This window comes from Nannobrachium achirus, assembly GCF_963921795.1.
Source record: "Nannobrachium achirus genome assembly, chromosome: 19".
In the NCBI taxonomy this organism is placed as follows: domain Eukaryota; kingdom Metazoa; phylum Chordata; class Actinopteri; order Myctophiformes; family Myctophidae; genus Nannobrachium; species Nannobrachium achirus.
Window position 1 is genome coordinate 31,720,671 of NC_137826.1, and position 27,601 is coordinate 31,748,271.

General features: G+C 41.5%; 1 protein-coding gene across 3 annotated transcripts; it reads left to right on the forward strand.

Annotated features, from left to right (window-relative positions):
• The first annotated feature begins 490 nt into the window (after positions 1 to 490).
• On the forward strand, positions 491 to 25,554 carry tbc1d8b (TBC1 domain family member 8B). Of its 3 annotated transcripts, XM_080749785.1 has the most exons (21): positions 491 to 712; positions 1,752 to 1,862; positions 3,323 to 3,441; positions 3,956 to 4,181; positions 5,034 to 5,274; positions 8,860 to 9,067; positions 9,266 to 9,433; positions 10,953 to 11,114; positions 11,894 to 12,044; positions 12,197 to 12,411; positions 14,711 to 14,828; positions 15,748 to 16,033; positions 16,169 to 16,298; positions 16,504 to 16,602; positions 16,853 to 16,921; positions 17,073 to 17,313; positions 17,900 to 17,965; positions 19,404 to 19,496; positions 19,816 to 19,863; positions 20,002 to 20,099; positions 20,890 to 25,554. In XM_080749785.1, the coding sequence occupies exons 1-21, from the start codon at positions 544 to 546 to the stop codon at positions 21,310 to 21,312; spliced, it is 3,441 nt and encodes a 1,146-aa protein (XP_080605911.1). In that variant the 5' UTR covers positions 491 to 543; the 3' UTR covers positions 21,313 to 25,554. The 3 variants fall into 3 exon arrangements, with proteins under 3 accessions (XP_080605911.1, XP_080605909.1, XP_080605910.1); XM_080749783.1 differs by lacking the exon at positions 19,404 to 19,496; XM_080749784.1 differs by lacking the exon at positions 19,404 to 19,496 and having other exon boundaries at positions 10,962 to 11,114.
• The last annotated feature ends 2,047 nt before the right edge of the window (positions 25,555 to 27,601 follow it).

A 27,601-nucleotide genomic window follows, 5' to 3' on the forward strand; every position in this document is an offset into this window, starting at 1 on the left:
GCCGATCGTCACACACACACACACACACACACACACACACACACACACACACACACACACACACACACACACACACACACACACACACACACACACACACACACAAACAAATATGATATGCTGGTGATGAAGACTGGCATCTCATTTCAAATATTTGATTTAGGCTATTCTTAATTTTTTTTATTTATTCTTCAAAGGAAACAGCATGTTTTTATAAATGCTTTAAAATAAAGTTTATATTGTAGCCTATTATTATTATTATTATTATTATTATTATTACCCTTATTACACAGCCGTGACAGCCTATTATAATTGTTGTTGTTGTTTGTTTGTCCTAACCATGGTCCTAACGTTTGTGCTTGATGATGAACGTCATGAGAGGGCGCTATCATAACAAAAACTACAATCCCAGAATGCCTTGCAGCATTGACTTTGGCAACGTTTTGTGTCGACGTGGGAAGGGAGGGATCCGTCCAGTCACAAACAAAATAGTCAGGAGTGTAATGTTATGTTAGCTAATGTTAGACGAGACATTATGGGTCCATGCTAATTCCGTTTGATCGAACGATCAATGACGTTGGAAGCATGTGGCTTAAACCCGAGGAAATACTGCTTAAAAACGCGTTTAAATTATGGGTCACTGAGAATAATAATGATTATTTCATATTGCAAAGGAGACGAGGGTATGGTGAAGGTGCAGGCGGTTTGACAGGTAACGTCATGTTTGTTTTCACTACTTGTAGCGTTTACCAAGCAGATGTTCAAGCAGATGTTGCATTGTCAACCCATCATCTCATATGACCCATACATATTACATGCATGGTCAGATTAATTTCATAATCTGGATTGTGCCATAGAACGATGTGTGCTGGACTGGACTGATTGCAACAGGTAACAGGATTGGTGAAATGAGGACTCTTCGCAAGTTACAAACATTAGGTCTATATTGTGTATGATTTGTATATCCGGGGGTATTGAATTTGATTGAATGCTTCTTTTAGGTAAAGTTAACATTACATGATTTCCATCTGATTTTGCTTCTCTATGTTTGGGCAACTGGCTGTGGGTCCATTAATGACATAAACCAATTTAAATAGCCTACTTTATATTCTAAACTTTGATTGACTTACAGTATTGGTAATTTGACAGAGTTCAAGCAGTTCTACTGGCATTCCCATAGATGGCCAGTGGGTTCCTCTCCAGAGTGTCACCACTAATGAACGGGGTTGTAGATGAAAGAATTGCAGCCTTATGTGGGCAGTCTAATGATGGTGGAGGTTAATCACTGCTTGACATTACATTGAAGGTTGCACTTGAACCACTCTCCAACATAGACCCCAGCATGTCTGAAGTATCCTGTTTGAATCTCTCCCTTGTGCTATAGAGATTTCACCTTCGTGAATATGCATCGTGTTTGCCTTCCTGTGTATAATATGTGGTGATTTTCTCTGACAACATCTGGAGAGATGTGTCAAGCCAAGCGGGCCTGTGTAATGCTGATGCTGGGCTTGAGTGTGTTTTAGCTGTAACCTTTTTAATAATTCATAGAGGGCATCTCAGAGATAAAAATATTAGATGTCATGGGCACCGGGCACTGCCATGGACCCCGGGAATATCATGTCCTCACAGCGATGACGTATGATTTCTTTAAAAAGAGCATCATTAATCATAGTTTCATAAATGCATTTGTCACGTGTTCACATCTGTCACCATCGGTTGTATTAATGTGGTTAAGTTGCTTGCATTTGCAGGTCTTCTTGTGGGAACTCTGGATACTGTGTTGGATTCTACATCCAAGGTGGCTCCCTTTCGGATTCTACACCACACACCAGACTCACAAGTGTATTGGCACGTGGCATGTGGTATGAAGTGTTTTACTTTTACCTCATTCACATTGAAGCCCCCCCCCCCAAAAAAAACAAAAAACAAAAACAAAAGAATCACACCCGTGTGAAGTGGAGCTGTGTGTGTGTGTGTGTGTGTGTGTGTGTGTGTGTGTGTGTGTGTGTGTGTGTGTGTGTGTGTGTGTGTGTGTGTGTGTGTGTGTGTGTGTGTAGATCATGTGTACCGATTTTTGTGACATTTGAAGAAAATATGTAGGAAAAGGAGCAAAAAGTGTGTTTTGGAGAAAATTCAAGATGGCGGAAAATCTATCCTGGCGCAAATGGGCGTGGCCTATATGGGGAGATGCGTCTTGACCCAAGGAATCCAGGGAAAAAAGAATTTTAATTTTCCGATCCACGGTTCAAGAGTTACGGGGCAAAACGTAAAGTGGGCCGTTATAGCGCCACCATGAGGCCGAGTGATGTAATTATTTTTCGATTCATTCTTAAAATCATTATGAATCTCCTCTCCGAGGTTTGAAACTGTAGCTCCTATGGTTTACGAGAGAAAAATACTTGAAAGTGATTTCTTGCATTGTCCCATTATTAAGCGTCGGGACAATTAAGCGTCGTTTTTTGCCGATTACGTCGGCATGATAAGGCGGATCGGAACGAAAGGTAATAGAACACCATTCCCGGCCGAGCCGCACATTTTGATGTATATATTGCGCGAGTGGCGTAAATGGTGCGGCACTAGTTACGCGCCGAAGTCAGGCTACATACACACAGACAGACACACACACACACACACACACACACAGACCCACACAGCCACGTATAGGGAGCCTGTGTTTCACACAGCTCCAAAAAGGATATCATTTTTGTTTTGTTTATATACTGTACATACGTTTAGGGGTGGGCGATATGGAAAAATACAACATCACAACATTTTTCCAAGCTGTATCATGAAACACGATCTTATCGCGATTATTTTTCATGTTGGTTTTTATGGTTATTTTTCAAGTTACTTAACAGTACAACCACCTACAGTACAAGGTAACAAAAACTAAAATAAAAAGGAGTAGAAGACTATTTAGACCAGTTGTCCTCAATGTGGGGTCCAGGGACTCTGTGGGTTCCCTTTGGGAGGTCTAAACTGACCCTTACAAGTATGTAACTCTGACAGTATAGAAATGAAACCCTTACGGGTCCATTTGGTTTCATTTTGTATACTGTCAGAGTTAAGGGGAGACCTTGACATTTTAGTTTGAGAACTACTGATTTAGACCAAAATGCAGGTTTAAATGGATTCTGCAATGCACACGATTTTTTCAGTATTTTTAAGTATCACGATATATAGGATATCTTTGAAAAGAAATATTGTGAAGATATTGTATCGTCTCAACGATATTTATAACCATATCGCCCACCCCTACATACGTTCATGTTTGTTGCTGATGGTGTTGTTGGTGGTGGTGTTGTTGTTGTTGTTGGGTTAGCTGCAACCAAAGAGGAGATCGTCCAGCACTGGGAATGGCTGCAGCACAACATCATGAGAACGCTCTCTGTCTTCGACTCTACTGATGACATCACCAGTTTTGTGCAGGGCAAAATCAGAGTAAGTAAATCACCAATGAATCATCACACTACTAAAGGGAATCTGGTCAGGGAGCACAGCTCTTTTTAATGGAGGAAATGTTTTGTCTGTGGTTTAGTTCAGGGGTCTTCAACGTTTTAATGCCAGGGACCCCTTAGCTGAGAGAGGTGAAGCAGGGATCCCCTCTACATATTGTATAGATGTGTGATGCAGATTTTCATCGATTTCATCGATAGATTCATAGACTTGTTTGACATCACTGTCATCAGTCTATGTTGGATTCGTGTTTTTTTTTTAGTTAATTTGACCTTTCACTCTGTACTTGATCTGCTCTTTTTTACCTCTACAACAAACCTATTTGCCGAAAATAGCCGATCTACAAGATCTCTCAAGGCCTCGCCCGGACCCCCTGTTGAAGACCCCTGATTTAGTTAATTCATAAACTGCAGGAATATGTCGTTTTCTCAATACAGTTGGAGATGCTTCAGTCAGCGAATGCTCCAACCAGCATTGACCTTTTTCTGCCTTTTTGTAGGGTCTCATTGCTGAGGAAGGGAAGGTATCAGGAGTGCAGGAGGATGACCCGGAGAGGTTTCGAGAAGCTCTTTTAAGGTTTGAGAAGTGGTTTGAACTTCCTCAGAAGGAGAAGCTGGTCACCTACTACTCCTGCAGCTACTGGAAAGGCAGAGTCCCCTGCCAGGGCTGGCTGTACCTGAGCACAAACTTCCTCTGTTTCTATTCCTATCTGCTCGGATCTGAAGGTAAGTAATACCTACAATGCGGTTTACTGACACTGGGGATTTGTTTCCAGCACATTATGTTCCTTATGTACACTAGGTACAGTACATATTTGTAAAAGATTCAACATGATAGACTTTTTTAATTTGGTCGTGATAGGTTGGTCAAAGCCAAGGCTTTTTTATGGTAATCCAACAATTTGATTTGGTACAATTGTACATTTTGACCTTTTGGCCTTTTAGTTATCTTGTTTAGGATACACATTTTGCACAGACTTACCAAAAAAGATATACTGGTGAAAGGTTAATCATCTTTTCAGCCAGATCTCAGTCAGTGCTCCTGATGCACATGCATTTTGTGAAGGATGTTAAAAATGTCAGCATTTCAGCATTTTGACAGTCAAAATATTTATATATCAGAGCACTGCCCTTCTGGGTGCAGTGAACTAGCAGATAATGGTAGATACACACAGTAAAGGTAAACAGTAAAGTGTTGTCTGTTGAAAAAAGAATACCGGTAATAAAGATTTGTGCAAAAATTAGAGAACATATCATTATATGTGCATTTATCTTTATATTTTTTGTATTATTATTATTTACACAAACTTGCAACTTTAAGAACAATGCTATATCTATATTGTGACTATTAGGATGGTTATTTATGATGATGATTATGATTATTATTAGTTTTAAGCAAGCTATATTCAGGAGCTCAGTTCACATCCTCCTGTCACATGTTTAGATTATTATGTTAGATTATTATGTTATTGTGTCTAGAACGCATCCTTGTACCAATGAAAGCGAACCTTTCAGTGAATGTTTTTATCTGTGTAAAAACAGTGCATCTTTTAAATGACAGTTATTGTGATTCCTCAGTGAAACTGATCATCTCCTGGGATGAGGTGTGGAGGCTGGAGAAAACCACTAATGTCATTCTCGCCGAGAGCATCCATGTTCTGGCCCACGGCGAGGACCACTATTTCTCCATGTTGTTGCACCTTAATGAAACTTTCCTTATCATGGAACAGTTGGCTGACTACTCCATCAAGCGTCTTTTTGATAAAGAGACGTTCCAACGAGAGCCAGCCCTCTCTGACCCCCTTCAGATTACCAAGAGGTACGCGACTGTTCACTGTGTTACATAATCCTATTAGTAATGGTGGCAAACTCAATCCAACTCTACATAGAATCAGAAGATCTAATAATCTGGCATGTCTGCTTTAATCTGTCTGACTCTGGAGTACCCGTTGAGTGGAGTTTTGTCTGTCTGTCTGTCTGTCTGTCTGTCTGTCTGTCTGTCTGTCTGTCTGTCTGTTTGTCTGTCTGTCCATTTGTATGAACAGTATGTACTAGTATTTGTATGTCACGCAGCTCACACTGTACACACATTTGTCCATCAGAGGGTGCTGAAAATGCCAAAACGAGGCTGTGCTTTTATGTGCACCCAAGACAAGTTTTTTAAGTTGAATGATTCAATATTTATATATACTAGCCCTTACCCGTTCAAAGATATGAGCTCCAAAATGATGTGCAGTGTGTGGGTTATGGGATGTGCACTGTGCACACAGTATATGAGGGATGGAAAGTAACTTTAACTGGTGCTTGCATGATGTAGGAGCATCAATGTAAGAAACCCGTTTCGTTTAATGGCTACAGAGATACTGTCCCCCCCCAGCCCGCCCTCCGCCCACCCGCCTGCACACACACCCGCCTGCCTGCACACACACACACACACACACACACACACACACACACACACACACACACACAGAGCTGGTTAAACATTTTGCCTCATGCTAGATGCAGAATAGATATGAATAGAAGAATATGGTCCCGCGCCTTCGGGACGTTTTTTTGTCGCGTACATTTGCACATACGTGAGATTTATCTCTGCATTTTACCCATCCTATAACAACTAGGAGCAGTGAGCAGCCATATTCGGCGCTCGGGGAGCAATTTTGGGTTAAGGTCTTGCTCAGGGACACATTGACACATTGCTGCCTGACCGGGAATCGAACCAGGGACAACCAGGGGAACTGGTTCCCCAGGCAGGCTCCCTAACCACTCAGCTATGGTCACCCCTCATGCTGCCTCATGCTAGATGCAGAATAGATAGTAGATACACCATAAAAATGCTAATATACAGCATATGATTTGTGAAAGTGACAAACGGGCTTCACAGTTATGTCAGGTGTGTTCATATGCTAATGGTGATGCGATTTCAGATCAATTGCTGAAACGCTGTTTCAGACAGACAGACAGACACTCAGACATTTCGAAAAGTATATGTTTGATGGGTTTATTGAAAGGCGGTGTGTCTGATAAAAGCAATATCATACTAAATACTGATTTAAGCAACCTAAAAACTGTCTCTAGGTGCAAAAGCTTTTTTGGAGCTGTGTGCAGCTCCCTATACGTGGCTGTGTGGGTCTGTGTGTGTGTCTGTCTGTCTGTGTGTCTGTATGTAGCCTGACTTCGGCGCGTAACTAGTGCCGCACCATTTACGCCACTCGCGCAATATATACATCAAAATGTGCGGCTCGGCCGGGAATGGTGTTCTATTACCTTTCGTTCCGATCCGCCTTACCATGCCGACGTAATCGGCAAAAAACGACGCTTAATTGTCCCCATTGACTTATAATGGGACAATGCAAGAAATCAATTTCAAGTATTTTTCTCTCGTAAACCATAGGAGCTACAGTTTCAAACCTCGGAGAGGAGATTCATAATGATTTTAAGAATGAATCGAAAAAGAATTACATCACTCGGCCTCATGGTGGCGCTATAACGGCCCACTTTACGTTTTGCCCCGTAACTCTTGAACCGTAGATCGGAAAATTAAAATTCTTTTTTCCCTGGATTCCTTGGGTCAAGACGCATCTCCCCATATAGGCCACGCCCATTTGCGCCAGGATAGATTTTCCGCCATCTTGAATTTTCTCCAAAACACACTTTTTGCTCCTTTTCCTACATATTTTCTTCAAATGTCACAAAAATCGGTACACATGATCTACACACACACACACACACACACACACACACACACACACACACATACACACACACACACACAGCTCCACTTCACACGGGTGTGATTTTTTCCCTTTGTTTTCCCCCAAGTACAATTCATATAAATAATTAGAAAATTGTGATATCCATTGCCATGGTTATTTTGCAACATCAAGGTGGAGCAGTGTTATTTTTGAGCGGTGGTCACAACGCTCCTATACGTGGCCGTGTGTGTGGGTATGTCTGTCTGTCTGCGTCCGTGTCTGTCTGTCTGTCTGTCTGTCTGTATGTAGCCTACAGTACCTTTTTTGACCACACATGTTAAGGGAGGGGCGCTGTTGTCCAGACCAGACACACACACACACACACACACACACACACACACACACACACGGATGATGGATGGATACCAGTGGCGGCCTGAGTGACATGCATTTTATTATTAATATTTTGTTTAATATTGTTTTAATATTTTTTATTATATATATATATATTTGTTTTGCTGTTGCGCAGCCTCCACGACCACTGCTCAGTTCACACAGGTGTGATTTTTTAAACTACTGCTTCATGAGATAATTTGATGCAGGCAACTTGAAAATACAATACTCTGATACACGTTTGTTTTGTCTGTGACTGCTGCTGCTGCATATTAAATACCAGAATATTATATATATAATTGCGACCGTAGGTCACACTATTGCCCTGCTCATATCTCCGCAACCGTTGCCCCGATCCATGCCAAATTTTGCACACACGCTCCTTGGCTGCCAAACTACAACCTCCAAGGACCCCCGGAGCTCCAGGGACCCCCAGGTCCCTGGGGGACCCCCAGATGTAAAAAATGACCAAATGTGCAAAAATGGCCAAATGACCACCCCAACGGGGCTGCTCACGGGGAATTCCCGGGGACCACCCACTCCTGGTGCTCCAGAACGGATGCAAAAGTGGTGGCGCCCCCAGTGGAGGACCCCCTCCACTGCAGCTCACATAAAATGCCGTAACTCGGGCTAGGAGGGTCCGGGAGAGCCAGGGCCGGTACCTATTCGTCCGCCAAGGCAACGCGGACACCCCACCCCTCATTTCTCACATGGCCCTCTTCTAGCGCCACCATGAGGCCGATTTTTAAAACACATTTTTGGACACTGCTCCTACAGTTTTTGCCCTAAAATCACGCAAATCGCTACACAGTATGTCTACACTCATCCCATCACCATGAATCTGTCCCATATAGCGCCACCTTCAGGCCGATTTTTAAAAACACATTTTTGGACACTGCTCCTACAGATTTTGCCCTAAAATCACGAAAATCACTACACAGCATGTCTACACTCATGTCATCAACATGGATCAGGAAGATTTTGGAAAAACACATTTTTGCCCTATTTGTCGATTAGGGAGTCTTACTGGTATAAATACTTCTTTTGAATGCAGTTGTTTTTTCTTATGTCAACTTTAAAATGCAATTTTTTAAATTGGTCGCCTGTGTGTGTGTGTGTGTGTGTGTGTGTGTGTGTGTGTGTGTGTGTGTGTGTGTGTGTGTGTGTGTGTGTGTGTGTGTGTGTGTGTGTGTGTGTGTGTGTGTGTGTGTGTGTGTGTGTGTGTGTGTGTGTGTGTGTGTGTGATGGGACTATGATACTAGAAAATGCTCTTTACGGTTCACTCTCTGATGTTCCATTTGTTTTGTTCTCCTCAGAGGCCTGGAAACTCATGCAAGGAGTGAGCAGTTTCGGGCATTTTTCAGACTTCCTAAGGAAGAGAATCTGTTGGAGGTATATGAGAGCTTCCTGTGGGTCCCCTTCAGCCACTTCAACACACTCGGCAAAATCTGTGTCTCTGAGAGCTACTTGTGTTTTGCAAGTCAGGATGGGAGCCAGTGCCACGTTATTATTCCCATGCGAGAGGTAAAGCAAAGCACAGTGCATCGTTAAGAATACAGCATATGTCTGAAAAACCTCAAATGAATGCCAGTCTGTTTGCTGCTTGTCTTCTTTATGTTGGAACAAATAGACAGCTGGGCTGTTAACAGGAGTTGAACAGTATCTCGTTATTTAGTGAAGAAGTCTATTTATTTTGCGGTGTTGAACGATGGCCTCTTGCAGATCATAAGTGTGGAGAAGCCGGACAGCAGCAGCAGGGCGTTGACAGTGTGTTTGCGGGGTAAGAGAGCGCTACGTTTCTCGGAGGTCCGGGACTATGAGCGGCTTGCCAACACAATCCGTAGCAGGTGCGGGATGACTGCAAGCCCTCAACACCTTGTACAAGCTGAGGTAACTTCCTCTGGTTTACAGGATGTACTGAAGGGGTCTTCAGTGTTTTCAGGCCAAGGACCCCTTAGTTGAGAGAGAAATGAAGCAGGGACCCCCACAACCTAGATTCATAGATTCCATATAGTTTCATTGTTTGACAGCTCATGTATTTTGGATTCATGTCAATTTGTGTTTTCAGATATCTAACCACTTGAACCGTCAATAATTATAAAACTTGACTTTCACTCTGTACTTAGTCTGCTCTTTTTCCCCAATACACCAAAGCATAGACAAGCTCACAACGCCTCGCAGCGCAATGATGAGGCGTTGTAGATCTGCTATTTTTTGGCTAAAGTTCTCAGAATATGGACCTTAGGGTTCAAGTGGTTTATATAAAAAACGAGAAGAAGGTTTCTATCACACAAAGATTTGGAGGACCCCTGTAGTAACTCTGAGGACCCCCTAGGGGTCCCAGACCCCCTGTTGATGTACCCTGATGTACTGTATCTGCTCATCATCCCTTTGTTTCTGTTATGTAATTATCTTCTTTTTCCCTTGTTCTCTCAATTTATTCATTGTATGCTGATTACCAATTTCCCCTTGTACTGTATTCCCCTGTCACTGTCACTGACCAACTTGTTTAATTGGCTCAGCTGCTGATTTGAAGTGGAAACACACATGACATCTTCATGTGTTTCCAGTTTGAAGTTTTATTATGTATTACAGCCATTAATATCGCAGCTGTGAATCTTTAAGCCGTTATGTGCGGCTAAAGATATGTTATACATAAACTCAGCACAAAAAGAAAGGAAACATATTGATAATTAATTATATCTCCCCTTTAATAATACTAAATTGTATTGTGTTTATATCATTTTTATCATTGATTTGTCACCTTTACAACGAGGTATAGCTTGTAATCATCGGGCATTCGAGGCATGAGCTACACAGCCAAACGTGTGGGTAGCGCCGACCAGAATTTTGCCAAAATGGCTTTCAATGCAAAATGTGCCAACATTCGGTCCGTTATATCCCCCCTTTAATTATGCCAAATGGTATTGTGTTTGATATCATTGTTGATTTGTCACCTTTACAACAAGGTACAGCTTGTAAGGATCTGGCATTCATGGAATGAGCAACACAGGCAAACGTGTGGGTAGCGCCCCTCCAAAAATGTTCAAAATGGACTGGCAGGCCTGCAATACTGTTCTTTTGGTGTTCACCTTTGTTGCTTGGAGCATTGAATGATTGCACTCTCCCACAGTAATAAGGAAAGAAAAAAACAACACATATTGGCCACTTTTAAACTTTGTTAATGTTAAGCTCAATGTCAGGGAAGCCCAAAAACAGAGTAAATGCCAGCAGACTGCATTGCAAGCCATTTTGGCAAAATTCTGGTCGGCGCTACCCACACGTTTGGCTGTGTAGCTCATGCCTCGAATGCCCGATGCTTATAACCGTTTGCTGTCCTATTCTGTACCTCCTAGGCTTTGTCGCTGTCATTGAAAACACAATGAACAGTATTTATAATATGCTGTAGTCCATGCAGGGGGTTTGTCATTCACTTCTCAACCACATTGAGGACAACCCAGAAGAACTAACCCTGATGGTGGGTCAGAGGGACAGCAGTAAGGCAGTCAGCACTGAGGCCCTGATGACTGTGTTCCACCCTCAGGATGTCGAAAACCTGGACCCCAAATTGGTAAACACCAGAAGACATTTTCTTTTATAGAGCAGGGGTCTTCAACGTTTTCAGGCCAAGGACCTCTTAGCTGAGAGAGAGATGAAGCAGGGACCCCCTATACATATTGTATAATGTGATGGAGATTTTCATTGAATTCACTGATAGATTCGATTCGTAGACTTGTTTGACAGCACTGTCATCTGTCTATGTTGGATTCTTTCTTTTTTTTTTTTTTACTTAAATTGGCGATACTAGACTTGACCTTTTACTCTGTACTTGGTCTGCTCTTTTTTACCTCTAGACCACCTATTTGCCGAACATAGCCGATCTACCATCTCACAACGCCTCTCAGCGCCTTTTAAATTTCTCCTCAGAATAGGGATGCGAGGGTTCAAGTTGTTAATTTAAAAATAATTATCCTTTCACACAAGGATTTGGTGGCCCCCCTGTAGTAACTCTGAGGACCCGCTAGGGGTCCCGGACCCGCTGTTGAAGACCCCTGTTATAGAGGGTATGCGCGTGACATCATCGTACCCGAAAGTTATGCAGGAATGCCAACTGAGTGGCAAAAAAAGAGTCGGTAGGAGTCATGAGGAGTCAGTTGGAGTGAGGAGGAGTTTCCCAACCAGCACTTTCAAACTCCAATGCTTCATGCTGCTTTATGTTTTGCCACTCAGTCCTGATGAGTGGCATGTGATGCATACCCTCTATTGGAAATCTGAGATCCACAATTAATGTGAAGTCATTATAACTCTGTGGTGGGTGGGGGAAAAAAACTTTTTGTTTTTGTTTCACAGCTTAAAGAGAAGATGAAAGAGCAGTCGTGGAATATCCACTTCTCAGAGTACGGACGTGGCACAAGTATGTTTTTTACCAAAAAGACACGAGACCTCATCGTTCGTGGTGTACCAGAGGCGTTGAGAGGAGAGCTGTGGATGCTTTTCTCAGGTATTTCAGAAATATTTTGTAGTCTTGATAATTGAACACTGTGAGTCGAGATTGGGAGCTTTATGTACGCAGTCAACATAAATTATGAAGTAATATTGTCAGCTGGATTGACAGTAGACTGTGTGTTGGGTGGGATGTATTTTCTTTTTTAGGTGCAGTAAATGACATGGCCACTCACCCAGGCTATTACACGGAGCTGGTGGAGCAGTCCCTGGGCACAAGCACACTGGCTACAGATGAGATCGAGAGAGACCTGCACCGCTCACTGCCAGAGCACCCTGCCTTTCAGAGTGACACTGGGATCTCTGCTCTACGCAGGGTCCTTACTGCCTATGCCTACAGGAACCCCAAAATTGGCTACTGCCAGGTACGATGCTGGAAAATGTCTACATTCCTCACTTGTTGGTGATTAATCCCATAGATATATTGGATGTTTAACACATGCTGCCATAGCTTTGCCATAACTAAGGTTGGTTAGCTGCCATGTATCTTTCCTATTGTTTTTACCTGATTTTCGAAAAAATACAGCCGTGATTTGTGTGAAAACAGGCGGTTTTGACCAAACAAGCCATATGGGAAAAGTAAAATTAAATGAATAGATACATCCATGTTTGTGCAGGAGCTTGTATACAATGAGGAAAAAGAAGTGAGCAGCAGCGGATTGCGCAAGGCATCATGGGAAATTTAGTTTTTTTTCTTTTCGCTCATTAGCGGCTGCCGCAGCACGGGGGCTATCTGTTACCATGGTAACCAGTTAACACGTCCCTGTTCGTGATAACGGGGCCGCAGCACTCCACAGGGGTTAATCCTTATCACGTTCCTGGACGTGTTACCCCAGGGCTCCACTGGCTGCGTCGCGTTGCTCTGCGTCTTGACGGCGTCATTGACGCAGACACGTTGCCGTCCGACTGGCTCCACTGAACGTGACATGTGTTGATATTTCAATCAAAGATCATAGGATATTCGCATTATAAACTGTAGTGTTATATATGCCTAATTATAATAATTTATGCTGTGTAAAGTGCCGGGAAAAAATAGCAGATATACAAGCTCACAACATGTCGAGTGCATGAATCTGTCATCATGCTGTTGTGACTGTGTCTGAGCTTGTAGATTGGCTATTTTCGGTACACCAGTCCAGCGCAGCCACGATAATGTATAGCCTAAAAATCTGTGTTCAGACTCAGTCACTCACTGCTGGCCTGTTTTTAGGAGGAAGAATTGAGAAAGTTGTTGCCTGTTGTGAACTTGTGATTAAGTGTGCCTGCCATGCAACGCAATGGCAAAACACTTATTGTAATCCGCCATACTTAATTAATGATAATGATCCCACAAATTTGGTGCGGTAATAACTGCCGCACAATTTACGCCACCGCCGCAATATATACATCAAAACGTGCGGCTCGGCCGGGAATGGTGTGCTATTACTTTTCTTTCCGATCCGCGTTACCATGGCGACGTAATTCGCAAAAAACGACGCCCAAAAACCCCATTGACTTAGAATGGGGGAAATTTCGGCACGTAATAACTGCCGCACAATTTACGCCATCCCCGCAATATATACATCAAAATGTGCGGCTTGGCCGGGAGTGGTGTGCTATTACTTTTCTTTCCGATCAGTGTTACCATGGTGACGTAATTCGCAAAAAACTACGCCCAAAAACCCCATTGACTTTGAATGGGGGACTGAAAAAAAAACAGAAACTTTGGCGCAACATTACTCTGCCATACTTTTGCCTAGCAACGTCATTTAAAATGTAAAATGCTCACACAACTTTGGTCTTTTTCCGGCCAATAGGGATGAGCTGTAATTGATTAAGCCCCGCCTCCGCTGTATTCCTATTGGCTGGGCTTTAAACAGCCAATACTCCAGTTCACAGCATGGTATTGACTTGAAACTTGGTGTCTGGACTTAAACGGCCAATAGGGACGTATTACTTAAGCCCCGCCCCTATTAAGCCCCACCCCTATCTTCCTATTGGCTGAGCTTTAAACGGCTATATCTCCAGTTTGCAGCATGGTACCGTCTCGAAACTTGCTGTGTGTACTTAGATGGCCAATAGGAATGAGCTCTGTCTTCCAATTGGCTGGGCTTTAAACAGCCATAACTCCACTTCCCAACACATTACTGGTCTCAAACTCAGTGGGTGGTCCCACAGTCCCAACCGCTACACAAGGTTGCACACAAATAGCGAGCTGCAGGCACACTTAAAATTTCTTCGAAATTTTCTTTTCTAGTTAGCCTATAATATCAAGTGGGAAGACCACCGTAATTGCATTAAAAAAAAATAATATGCGAGGAATTTTGGGACATCTAGTCACCCTTGTGAATGACGTGAATGGATATCCAACAGCAGAAAGGCACGTACGGTATATACATTTAATATGCAATGCAATTACATTTAATCATAATTTATACATGACTGGACGTTGTGGACGCCGTCAAAAAATTGAACCGGGGCAATTTTTGAGTTTGGACGCCGGCACCGGAGCGTCCGACGTTGACGTTACCGTCGGCAGTGGAGCTCCCTTCATTGATTAAAACGGGAGCGTTCCCAACGTTGACGTTGACGCGACGCTCGACGCGCCTGGTGGAGCCGGGGGGTTAGGCAGCCTAAGTGTTAATACACCCATCTTTGATATTCCCCCCCCTCTATCTACTGTAGGCCATGAATATTCTCACATCCGTTCTGCTACTCTACGCTAAAGAAGAGGAAGCCTTCTGGCTACTAGTGGCCGTCTGTGAGAGGATGCTGCCTGATTACTTCAACCGTCGTATCATTGGTAAGAGTCAGGTGTACTGGAGGTGGGGCGAGGTGCAGCACCCACACATGCACCATAACACACACACAAGAATAACTGAGTATAATCTAAAAAGGTTCCTACTAACTGTAAGTATTTGGCTAAAAGTCACATTATGATCAGAGGAATAGTAGCTGGATAATCTGATATTGCCATGGTTCAACACAATATTTTGTTAGTCCAGGACTTAGTTTGAACACTGTGTATTTCAATGGCATAGTGTTAAACGGCTTGAATATAAACTAATCTTGATTTGAATCCCACATGGGAAATGTTCCTTTGGTTACACAGTTCATTTGAATTAATTAAAATGTAATTGAAGGTTAGACACTGGCAGTATGCTTAAGGGTAGGAATGGGTGTGGTTAAAGGTTAGAGTAATGATAACCATTGGGGGACTGGATCCTGGATGATTTTTGCTTGTACCTGGTAGCTGAGCGTTTAGTGTGTTGATCACATAATATCTGCGTCTGCGTCCCCAGAACAATTGAGATCAATGGCGACCTGTTGCATGGGCCGTCTCTTGGCCCTCAGTTTCATGTCCCCCTGCTATCCTGTTTAAATGAAGCAACAAGGATATATTTATACCAGTGGTTTTCAACCAGTGGTTCCTGAGGGGGTTGAGTTGGTAACCAAATGGACCCTTATAGATCTTTAACGCTTGAGAGTGTAAAATGAAAGAAAACAAATCCAGCGATGATAAAATATTATACGGTTTGGGTCTGAGAGGCTAAATGTCATCATGTGGTGGTCCGTGGCTCAAATGCTGAATAAATAATGGTCCTTGATGTAAAAAAAAGGGTTGGAAATCACTAATTTATACCGCTTCTTAAATCACGTTGGAGGAATTTCCACCATGAGAGCGAGAGAGTGTTCTGAGGTCAGTGCCTGCGTTTCCTCAGGTGCTCTGGTGGACCAGGCTGTGTTTGAGGAGTTGATCCGAGAGCAGCTCCCGCAGCTGGTGGAGCACATGACGGACCTGACGTTCTTCAGCTCCGTGTCCCTGTCCTGGTTCCTCACGCTGTTCATCAGCGTGCTGCCCATAGAGAGTGCTGTGAACGTGGTGGACTGCTTCTTCTATGACGGCATCAAAGCCATCCTGCAGCTCGGCCTGGCCGTGCTCGACTACAACATGGAGGCACTGATCCGTTGCCATGACGATGCGGAATCGGTCACGGTCCTGAACAAGTCTGTGTCAAAAGGGCGAAACAGATTATTTAAAAGTTTAGTTAGAGGTGATGAATAAAAATATAATGTATCCATAATTACAACGTTCATTAACATCCCCTTTCTCTCTTTGCGGCGCTGTTTCATTCCTGACAGGTTTTTTGACAGCGTGACAAACAAAGATAGCCCATTGCCTCCCACTGTCCAGCAAAACTCAGTGGGCAATAATGACAAAGCAACTCACCTCAAGGTTGACATCAGTGATCTCATCCGAGAAGCCTATGAGGTAAACCTTAGTAATTGTATATGTGTGTATATTCATATCACTTTCAACCTGCCTGGACTGTGTGTGATATTTATTTTATTTCTGACACTTGTTTTGGAAATATAAACATATGGTTTCTCATGCCTCATGCCCTTCAAAGCTCTGTTGAATTGAATTGAAATTGATATGTGGTTGTCTTCAACTTAAACCATGTAACTCTGTTCAGAAATATGGACACATTCGTTCTGAAGAAGTGGAGAGTTTGCGGAAGAGAAACAAACTCCATGTGATCCAGACCTTGGAGGATACAACCAAACAAAATGTTGTGAGTGCATAATGTTACGTTTTTTTTTTGTTTATTTTGTTTGTATAGTATTGCATGGTTTACTTTATGTCATTGCTGGGGGTGTCTGGTGTCTCAGTTACAGAGTAGACCATATTATGCTCATTGTGAGTGCAAGGACCTCGGGTTCATATCTGACTCCAGTCTTGTCTCGCATCATGCTCTCTGACCTTAGTTTTGAATGAAGCATAAAAATGGCAAAAGTACTGAAATCTTTAAACTCTGCTTTCAGCTTCGAGTAGTGTCACAAGAGGTAAAGTTTGGCGCCTCGCAACTTGACGACCTTTATCGATTGTTCAAAGTGAGTGAAGAGCTTTAGTAAATCTCTAGACTGAACTCTTTAGAACACACTTCAGCTTCAACCTTTTCTTGCCAACACGATTGTCATGCAAATATAACATTTAAAAATAAATAGTGTCAGACATTTATATCTGTTTTGTCCGACTTTTCAGAGGCAGCATTTCCTCAGCTGCTATTGGACGATCAACAGCCAAGCGCTGTTGCACCATGATCCCAGTCTGGCCTATTTAGATCAGTACCAGCTGGGCTTCCAGCAGTTCAGCACGCTGTTCTCCCTGCTGCAGCCCTGGCCTCTGTGCACCAGCAAGAACACCCTCTCCCTCTGGGTGTTCCGCCTCATAGATGAGAACCAGGATGGCCTGGTCAACTTTAAAGAGTTCTGCTATGCCCTTGGTATGCGCCCCCCCTCTATCTTTTCTGATGTTCAATCAATGTCCCATCACCATACCTTGATCCAGTGTTGATTTTGACAGCAAATTTAGATTTAGTTTTTGTCATAGTCTTTTGAATAAAATTCCATTTAGCTTTAGTCATCTGAAATGTTTTAGTGTTCGTCTAGTTTTAGTCGACTATATATCTTAAGATTTTAGTCGACGAATCTACAGTTGACTTTGTCGACTAAAATGTATTTTGGCGGGCCTTATGCCTTGTACTGTACGTCAAAATGCCTGATTTTACATTTGGTTGCATGTTGAAAATAGCCAAGCTTGTAGATCTGCTATTTTCAGAGTGCAACCAAACATAAAATTACTTGTTTTCTGTTCTATTGGATCTCTCCCTAACATTTTTAGTCTATTTTTGTATTTCTTGATGAAATTGTCAATATATTTAGTTATAGTTTTAGTCATCATACCTTAGTTTTTATTTAGTTTTCGTCAGTGAAAAAGGTAGTCGACAGACATTTTTCGGCATAGTTATAGTCGACAAGATCAGCTCTCTATCATCCCCCTGCTATTATTGTATGTTGCTTCTTTCACAGATACTTTATACAGTGGCTCTTTCACAAATAGGCTGAAGTTCTTGTTCAAGCTGCACCTGCCGCCCGGTAAGTGAAGGAACACATTGTTAATACCAAGCACCACGACTCCAAGTTGGTTTGTTTCTTGTGAAAAGAGTTAGTGGTTAGCTTGAGGACTGATCTTTATACAGTAAGGCTTGTATACTGTATCTCAAACAGCAAGGGTTCAAGATCATCACATAGAAAGGACCCAAACTTGGAAGTAGAGTAGGAGAAAAAGCCTTTATTCTGATTCACATCAAACTGTCCTTGATTCTGAGCTAGATCTTATCTTATTATGGCAAGAGGAAACAATTGTGTGTGGACAAGGTGAAAGAACTTTGCCATGGCAACCTCTGGACACCACTTGTGTAAGTAATGGGCAAAGAACTGCTTCAATCACCATTAATTGCTAAACAATAGAAGTATAGAAAGATAGACTGACAGCTGCTGACGTGCTAGAATGTGCTAGCAGGAGGCTATTTTTAAATGGAGTGCACGTTGCATCAGCACCAAGGACAGGTCCCATTCTGGTGCTAGTGCATCTGAGGTGTCAGGCAGTGAGAAAAGATGTCATTTTGTCCACATACCTTTAGCCACAGATCTTATTCCGATCAAGATCCTGGGCTAGTGCTAATTAGAAGTTGGCTCATTGGCAAACCTAAGAGTAGATTTGGTTTTCGGGCTAGAGAGCCATGTCATTGGAACGGAAAAGTGTCAGTACATTTCCTTATAGAGAAAAGAACCCATTGCAGCCAGTGTAGTTGATATTGGAAAATATATACATGTATAAATAAATCTCTTAGTTACACCAACAGTGTTGTTGTGAAGCAGTTTTGTTCATATAGGTGTTTAGTATTTAAATATCGTTATTTACATTTGCTTGGGATGCAATTACTGTAGGTTACCAGTTTACAATAGAGGGATGTCTCTAAGTGAACATAGCTAACTTTATAATCTTCAATAATCATTAAACTTCTTCACAACAACCATCCTTAAGACAAAGGTTTATCTACCACCCATTAATAGCTAGGCTTTTTTAAATGTCACTTTATTCTACTCTACACTATCTTTGCTAATTACCTAATTTAAAACTACTAACACGCGCAACCTATATAACTGGGCATAATTGAGCCATGAAATGCCAATTTAATGAGTCCTTATTAAATTAAGTAAAATGCCTTGAGAGAAACTTGCAGTCAGTTGTACCATTTGTGTATATTGAGTTGCATATCTCGTACTGTATGTATATGATGTTTCTTTTGCTCTAAAGATGTCTAAAGATTTTGTCATTGTGGACAGTCGCATACATTCAGACAAACAAACAAACAAACAAACAGACACATAGCCTCATTACAATTCACCATTGCTTTGTGGCTCAATTAACTATTAATTACTTATATCTGGACGCTCAGTTCAAATAATCCTTTCTTGTGTGCTGTTCTGTTTTGTGTGTGTGCATGCACTTACTGAGACAATCTTTTAGCCTTCACAGGTAGTCCTTTACATTCAAAGGACCAAAGACTCCAGCACTTTATTCCAATGCCTGAAGACTGTTCTCACTTCACTAAACTGACCGGTCAGCTTCTTTGCTGTGCTCTTTTCTCCTTTCAAACTTCTTTCTGTGTTATATTCCTTTCTAAAGGACCATACTGGACAAAATGTAAACAAATTCTAAGTCTACAAATAAAGCCATTGAGGTGAAAATTGTTCATGTACAATAATTATCTGGCCGACGTTATGAATTGACATGAATTGATAAATAAATGAAATTAATAATGTATTGATGTCAGTATGGTCCTTTAGGCGTATGCCTGCCTACATTGTGATTGTGTTATCCACTTATCAATAAATTGATTCTGTGTTCAAATCGCTGACGTACTGTTCACGTATTTTAGCATTCGATCTCCCAGAGGATGGTGTGATAAGGAAAAGTCCTGAGAGAGGTATTATTTCTACTTATTAGCTTATTAGTCTCCGGCTAGAATAGTAACTTAACCTACTAGCAGATTTGATCTTGTCATTATAACATTGCTGAAGATGTCTTTTTGGTTTGTGTTTCAACTTGTCCCTCCATTTTACAGGTAGAGGAAAAGTAGACTTGCAGGCCTACCTGAAACAATGGCAAGATGAGATACTTAAGAAAGAAGAGACCATCAAGGACTTGCCCAGAATCAACCAGGTAATTCAACTCATTATTCATGCTGCTGGGACAACACATTATCTGTTACCATGAATGCATAACGTTAGCCTGGCTTGCCAGGCTATTCACTCACTTGTTCGTTCTCACAATATGAGTCTGGACTTTGGGCTATAGGCAGCTTGAAAAGTAGGTGGTAGTACCGTACTTGCCTTGACAGACAGACTCAGCGTTGCAAAACATCTGACGACATCACAGTGCAGCCAGTCGGAAGAACGGCAAACATATCTTAAAACTAAAAATAAACGGCAAACACATAATTTCGGCCTATGAGTTCCGCTAAAGCATACTCCTGTTCCTTTTTAATATTTGTAATTGATTCCAATTCTGAAATAACTTCACTTATTGCTTGTTTTATCGTTTCAACGTTAACTGTTACACTTGTTGGATCGAGGGCAGCCATTGTTGTTTTGAAAATGCCACAGCATGTATTCTATGTCACCATCTACACATGGACCAATCAGGGGAAGCTTTTCACTTGTTCTGCAGACAGCAGTTGAAACGCAGTCACTGATTGGCCTCGATCATTTTCTGATTTATCATACTCGGTGCCTATAAGCCGAAGTCCAGATCTGATACTGGGGAAGGAATGAGCGCAGTATCAGGGCTGGCTTGTAAAGCCTCGCGATGCGAGGCGTTGTGTGCTTGTAGATCGGCTTTTTTCACTATTCTAGATCATTTTTAAAATGATAAATACCAAAGAACGGTTTTGTACATAACAAGGTTTCCACGACAACAACGATAATATACTGTATATATTTTTCTCTCTTAGGCTCAGTTCATCCAGTTCTCCAAGACCCTGTTCAACCTCTTCCATGGTGACCAAGACGAGGAGCCTCTGTACCGTGCTGTGGCCCATGTGACCAGTCTGCTGCTGAGGATGGAGGAGGTGGGACGAAGGCTGCAGGAGCCAAACGGCGTCCAGGAGGGCATGAGGTCCTTAGAGTCTCCTCCGGAGGGGCTTCAAGTGAACACCGAATCCTCAAGTTCCCCGGAGAGCAGCTCGGACATTTCGAGCACCCAGGGAACGGCACCCAACCTCCAGGAGGTGGAATGGTCGTTTGCCTTTGAACAGGTGTTGGCGTCTCTGCTCAACGAGCCCACTGTAGTGAGGTTCTTTGAAAGGCCCTTAGATGTTCAGTCTCGACTGGACCAAGCCAAGATTGCCCAACTGAAATCAAGCGCAAACAAATGAGTGGCTACTTTGTCTGGCTTTTGATCAATCACTTTGTCTCTAGTAATTTGTCCACTTGAAGGGAACAACTGATTTTGAAGGTGCCGTTTATAAGATATTGAGGATTGAAATGATATCAATCATAAAGAGGCAGTCACTAAAGCAAAACCACTGCTTTACTCTGCTTCAATGTTTTCATAATTTGGCATCTTAGTGTGTCTGACACCAAAACGCTCTTCTCCCAGAGGGACCGCCCATGGTTGTACAACGCATGTAGCTACAGTAGTGCCTGGTGGAGGTTGTTCAACCAGATTATGACCAGTAGATGACTAGCTAAAAATGATGGCTGGAACAAAATGACGAAACAAATTTCCAGCAGTACCTTCCTTCTAAACTTAAGTTTAAGGCGGTATAAAATGCCATTGATAATAATAATCTTATGGCAATTCAGATTGAGTACATTCTCATTTTAATCCACCATGGCTTTACAGCCACACCCCTCAGTATGGAATTTAGATATTTATCCGACATCCCCTCATCGTCCTCGAGGGGAATTCTGCTGAAATGTCATTGAATTTCAAAGTTGTCTTGCCTTTTCTGGATGGAGATGCTGTTAATGGCATCGTTGTGGCCTCCTACAGCCAGAGGTTTTAACAGAATGAATGTCAGTCAGTCAGACCCTAGACCTCGTGCCATGATGTGACGTATAGCTCTAATTAGTGTGACTTTGACGTTGACAGTGGGCAGACCCAGGGGAGCTCTCTGGGCAGATGGACATTTACTCTCAAGTACTCAGATGTTAAAATTTTAAGTAAAAGTCCTTATCCATTTAAAACGGGTACACATTGTGTATTATTATTTTATGCTTTAACTATTGAAAAATAGCAGATATACAAGCTCACCGCTCACAGCTATAAGTGTCTTTTGAATCCTTCTAAGGTTTTTTGAAGAAAAAAAACTATGTTTCTATGTCAGCACTGATATGTATTTGGCCACAGACCCCGGATCTCAAAATATATAGTTCTAGGGACCCCCCAGAAGCAAAATTTTAGTTTCAAACGTTCGCTTTAAAAATATATATATTCAAAGATTTGCACACATTTTCACGACTTTTTCAAAAATAGCAGATCTACAAGCTCGCAGTGCGGCACTCGGTGCCGCGCTGTGAGCTTGTATATCTGCTATTTTTCACTGGTTAAAGCATTCAATAATTCTAGGCCTAAAGTACTTAAAATGTAGAAATACACTGTACAAGTAAAAGCCTGGAATTCAAAATGTGCTTGAGTAAAAGTGCGAAAGTATTGGCATCAAAATGTACTTAAAGCACCAAAAGCACCAAAAGTAAAAGTGCAAAATATTTGAAAATAGCAGATATACAAGCTCACAACTCGTCATGATGCGACGCGTTGTGAGCTTATAGATTTTCAAATAGCCACGGTATAAAATAGGGCTAAAGTGGTTTATGTATGTTTTATAATATTATAATTTATATCTGCAAAGTAACTAGTAAATGTAGTGGAAAAAAGTACAATATTTGGATCCGAGATGTAGTGGATGGAGTAGAAGTAAAAGTATTGGAAATTGGGAATACTCAAGTAAAGTACAAATACCTCAAAATTGTATTTAAGTACAGTACTTAATTAAATGTTCTTAGTTAGTTTACACCACTGTATCTTCTTCTTCTTCAAAGTGAGTCTTGCTTGCTTGTAATTGCCCAACCACTATTAATCTACAGTCCTCTGCTGTTTGCAGAGAAACTTTGTGGGATTATCCACAACAAAAACCTCTTACAATTTCTCACCTCAAGGGAGAGCTGTTCATGCAAAAACTAACATTACAATACAAAAGTCTTGATTGACCGTTGGATGACAAGGTGCAAATTTTACAGCACCGCCCATTATTGTAGATAACATATTATATTGGAACTATTTGATAAGACCTCAAACATGAGCAATAACATACAAGAGGAAAGCTATGCTGGTCAAAGCTATACTGTCCAACTAACTGTCCTTTCTCCCACAGCAGCACATGCTATAAGGCAGGGTTCCCCAATTAGTTTTCCCCAAAGGCCGAATTATGTCTAGGGTACCAAGCCGAGGGCCACAACATTGCAGGGGGCGACGGTGGCGTTCCCACTACTCCAGCGACAGTTTTCGTTGTTGTCGGGTGAAAATATTGTATGTCCAAAACCGTTCGTTTTGAATTTATCTTTTTAAAAATTATTTAAACTAGTGAAAACAGCCGATCTACAAGCACACAGTGTGCTTGTATTCACTACTTTTGTGCGACGGTATACCACCATTAAAACGATATACCACCATTATTACTGGGGTTGGTGTGGGCCAGACAGTAGCCCCCCACGGGCCGCAAATGGCCCGCGGGCTGCCTATTGAGGAACCATGCTATAAGGTTATAGCATGGCCTCATGTATGTCCTATGCTGGAAACATAGCCACTGGGCTTTAAGGCCTTTAGAACATTCTACACAGTTGCTGCTGTAGTTACTGAAAATAGGCAGAATGACTGAGTAAAAGCATTAGGTCTGAGAGATTCAGCTAGGCATCAGTGGAGTTCAGACAGTGACAACAAAGGGAAAAATGCATTTTGTGCTTTTCACATTAAAATGCTTAAAGGGAATTCGTCAATGTTTTCTTGATAAAAGAAAAACATGCATGTTTTTGTTTGTAATATTGCATTATGGAATTAATTTCTATAGAAAGTATATGATATTGTTCATAAGATTCAGTTAAATGTAAAGTAGTGGTTTGGTTATTAAACTAAGAGATTGCAAAAATATATATAATAGAGTATATGATATGGGGGATTACTGTGCAGACTCCTGCACATACTGTAGCTTTGTGATATATTTTGCTTGGTAAATCTCATCTCAGGATGTAATTTGACGACTTAAAATAAGGGAGCAGGACATCTATTTTTTGGTATATTTTTCCTCATTGTGTTATCCTACAACAACCAGCCTAATGATGCCACTTATCAAATCCATTGCCTGTAAAATACCAGATATGATGTATTTCCGAGTTGTCTTTTTCACTGTAAGTGCATGTTGTCTCTGCTTCCTTCCATAGCCATAGCACAAAAAAAGCGCTTTTGAGATGTGTGATTATACATGGTCTGCCTTTGCTTAAATGTTTTCAAACATTTGATCATAAAAGCATTGAACAGTGTAATTGAGACATTGTTGCACATTAGCTGTATGCTTTACTGTACATGCTGTAGTATATGTTTGGAACTTGACTGCCACTTTAGATGACAATAGATGTTGGAACAGTCTAGCGGTCAAGTTCACAAACACTCACACAGGAAAGAAAATGTTTAAAGAAGCTTCTTAAGTGCAATTGTTCATTAGTATAGTTTTGCTGTACCTTGAGCTATGTAATTTTATTTGTATTCGTTATTTTTGGACATCACTTAAAGAAACTCTGATTTTGGATCAATATGTTTCAATAGATTTAAATATATACAGTACGTGTGAGTTTCCTGTTAGCCGTCACTTTGTATAAAACAATCATTCAACCAATTGAAGTGACAGTGTCTCCAGTCCAAATGTATGCTAAGCAACTGTGGTGTACAGTGACTGTAATCAAAACGTTAAGCTTTAAGAGTGTTTCAGCACATTCTGTAACAGGACATCATTTCTATTTCTAATATTTTAAATTATTTTTTGACAATAGTGGTCTATTAAAGTAAAGTATGACAATTAGCTTACGCCTTTTGCCATTTGTAGCAGTTTAATAACCTGGTAAAATCTCAGAAAACAACTATATAATGCAAACCATACAACTTATCTAGTAGTAGTATTACCTCTATAAATATAGTGTTTTTTTTTTCTTTCTTTTTCGTGTGTTAAGAATCATGCACATTAAAGTTTTTGTTTACTATAAGTGACACAATTTGAATATAATTTGTTCACTTGGTTTTAAGTATTTTCAGAAAGGGCCATATTGAGAAGGTTTAGAAAATGTCAAGTATACTTTTAAGTCTGTGTGTTTTATTTTTTTTAATTTTTCTGTCTTCTGGGACGAAAGCCAATTGAGTCCCTATTTAAGAGACAAATGATTCAAAGATGGAGCATGATTGTGCACAAGCACAGGCGGGACATGACAATGCTGTCAACCGTATCATTCCAAGTGATGTCCCTTGTATGGGTAACTGTCGTAGACCTACATGTATTTTGTAGTCAGTGAATTTTGATGGGAAAGATGCTCCCCCCCCCCCCCCCCTTTTTCCTGATTGGTGATAACATTTTCCCCGTAAAAATGTATGATGATAATAAAGACCGGAAATGATTCTATAAACACTTGTATTTTACAGTATGTGTATTTTTTCATTCTTTGCTCTGGTATACGTATGTCCAGAAATAATGTAATATGTACAACCATTTTACCTTTTCCTCCAAAACAAGACGTGCATAATGGATCAATGGCACCACTACTAGCACTAGTTTGATCTGTTATCTCTTCTTTACAGGTCATTCTGGTGGTTCTGCGGTTCTCCTGGCACAAGTGGGCTACGCTTCATGTAACATACATATTACATATGGGCATTCTGGGTGAGTCATGACCTTGGTTACGTGTTCTTTTCTTTTTCCAGTTTATTCTGACTATCCCCCCCCATATTACTGTGGTCAATTAGTGTGTTCTGACTTATAGGCTTCTGTGTTTTGACTTATAGGCTTCTGTGTTCTGACTTATAGGCTTATATTGCATTATAGGATATCTATCTATGGTGTGTAGGGCTTCATCACCAGTGGTGCATTTGTATAGCGCCTTTATCCAAGGCGCTTTACATAGATTGTGCATTACATCCACCCATTCACGCACACATTCATATACCGATGGATGGCGGAGTAAACCATGCAAGGCATCAACCTGCTCACCGGGAGCAACTAGGGGTTCAGAGTCTTGCTCAAGGTCTCTTTGACACCAACTCTGGGGTAGCCCGGGATCGAACTGGGAACGCTCTGTGTTCTTCATACTGTGTCTATGTTCTTATTGGGATAGATGACCGCCAGAAAGCAGGGATAGTTAAGAGTCTATAAGTGAAAGTTGCACCATAGCAGCCAGATATTCAGATCATACTCAACTATTGTCATAATAATTGTTATAATAACTATAATGACAGGAAATGCATCCACATTTTGAGCAGTGCCAACATTTGACCAAGTGTGTCTGTCTGTCTATCTCTATTGTCTGTCCGCATGTAATGTATGTATGTACCGTATGTAGTATGGCCTCAACCGCTGCAATACTGCTGTGTGACCTTCTTTCAAGTGGTGCTGTTGAGCACTGAGCACTATAACTAACTATAACTAAAAAGTATAGTTTAAAAATCGTTAGTGGATGGCAGAGTTCGCACAGACTATAACAAAATCAAATAGTGAACGATATAGTTATCTTTATAGTTATGGTGCCCGGTGGGAATGGCGCTTAAGGCACCACTCACTCCCACTGATGGAGTGGAACTCAGCTTGTGTGTCCGTCATCATGACAGATTTGTTCCAACTTTTTCAATAGTCAAGAGTTGAGCTAGCACAAAAGAAAGTATTTTACATTTGTTTTTTGACCACACGTCTCTGTCAACAGTAACAGGTGAAGAACTACAGTATTAGGCAAAGACCACCCAGAATCCAACACAACGCAGATAATGGGTAGGCCTATGTGTTATAATGTAGCTAATTGACTGTGTTCGTAGGTGTCATTTTGGTATAATTTTAGTGTGTTCTCGTGTTCTTCAATTGGCATTTCATAGTTTCTTGAAATAACCCCCGAAGTGCAATAAAGAAAGAACTTTGAATTTCTAAATAGGTTATAAATTGAGTGAGCCCCACCCCCGCCCTCAAACAACACCACCACCCCCAAACAGCCTACAACCCCCACCCCTGACGCCGCAACCAGACCTCAATAGTTTCCAAACCACATTATGTCTGTTTGACCTAGAAAAGGCAGGAGCCAATGACAGATGACCTCTTGAGTGTACAGTATCACTCACGTCTTCAGCCGTGGCACCGGGTTACAACCCTGTCACCTGTCTTTAACCACTTTAACCCTGGCGGCCCTATTCTGGGGCATGTGGTTCTAATGGTCAAAATATGTGGCTCACAACGTCTCACGATTTGCCGCCTTGTGAGCTTGTAGATTATTTCAATACGGCTTAAGTGGTTCATTGAACAGTCTTTCAGAATAGTAGAGCATTTGGCCATGTTCTGTAGACTCTAATATGCCCACATACATCTCACACTTTTTGGCCTGTGACCCAAAAGAGAAATTAGATGTTTGCCCAGGACCCAAACT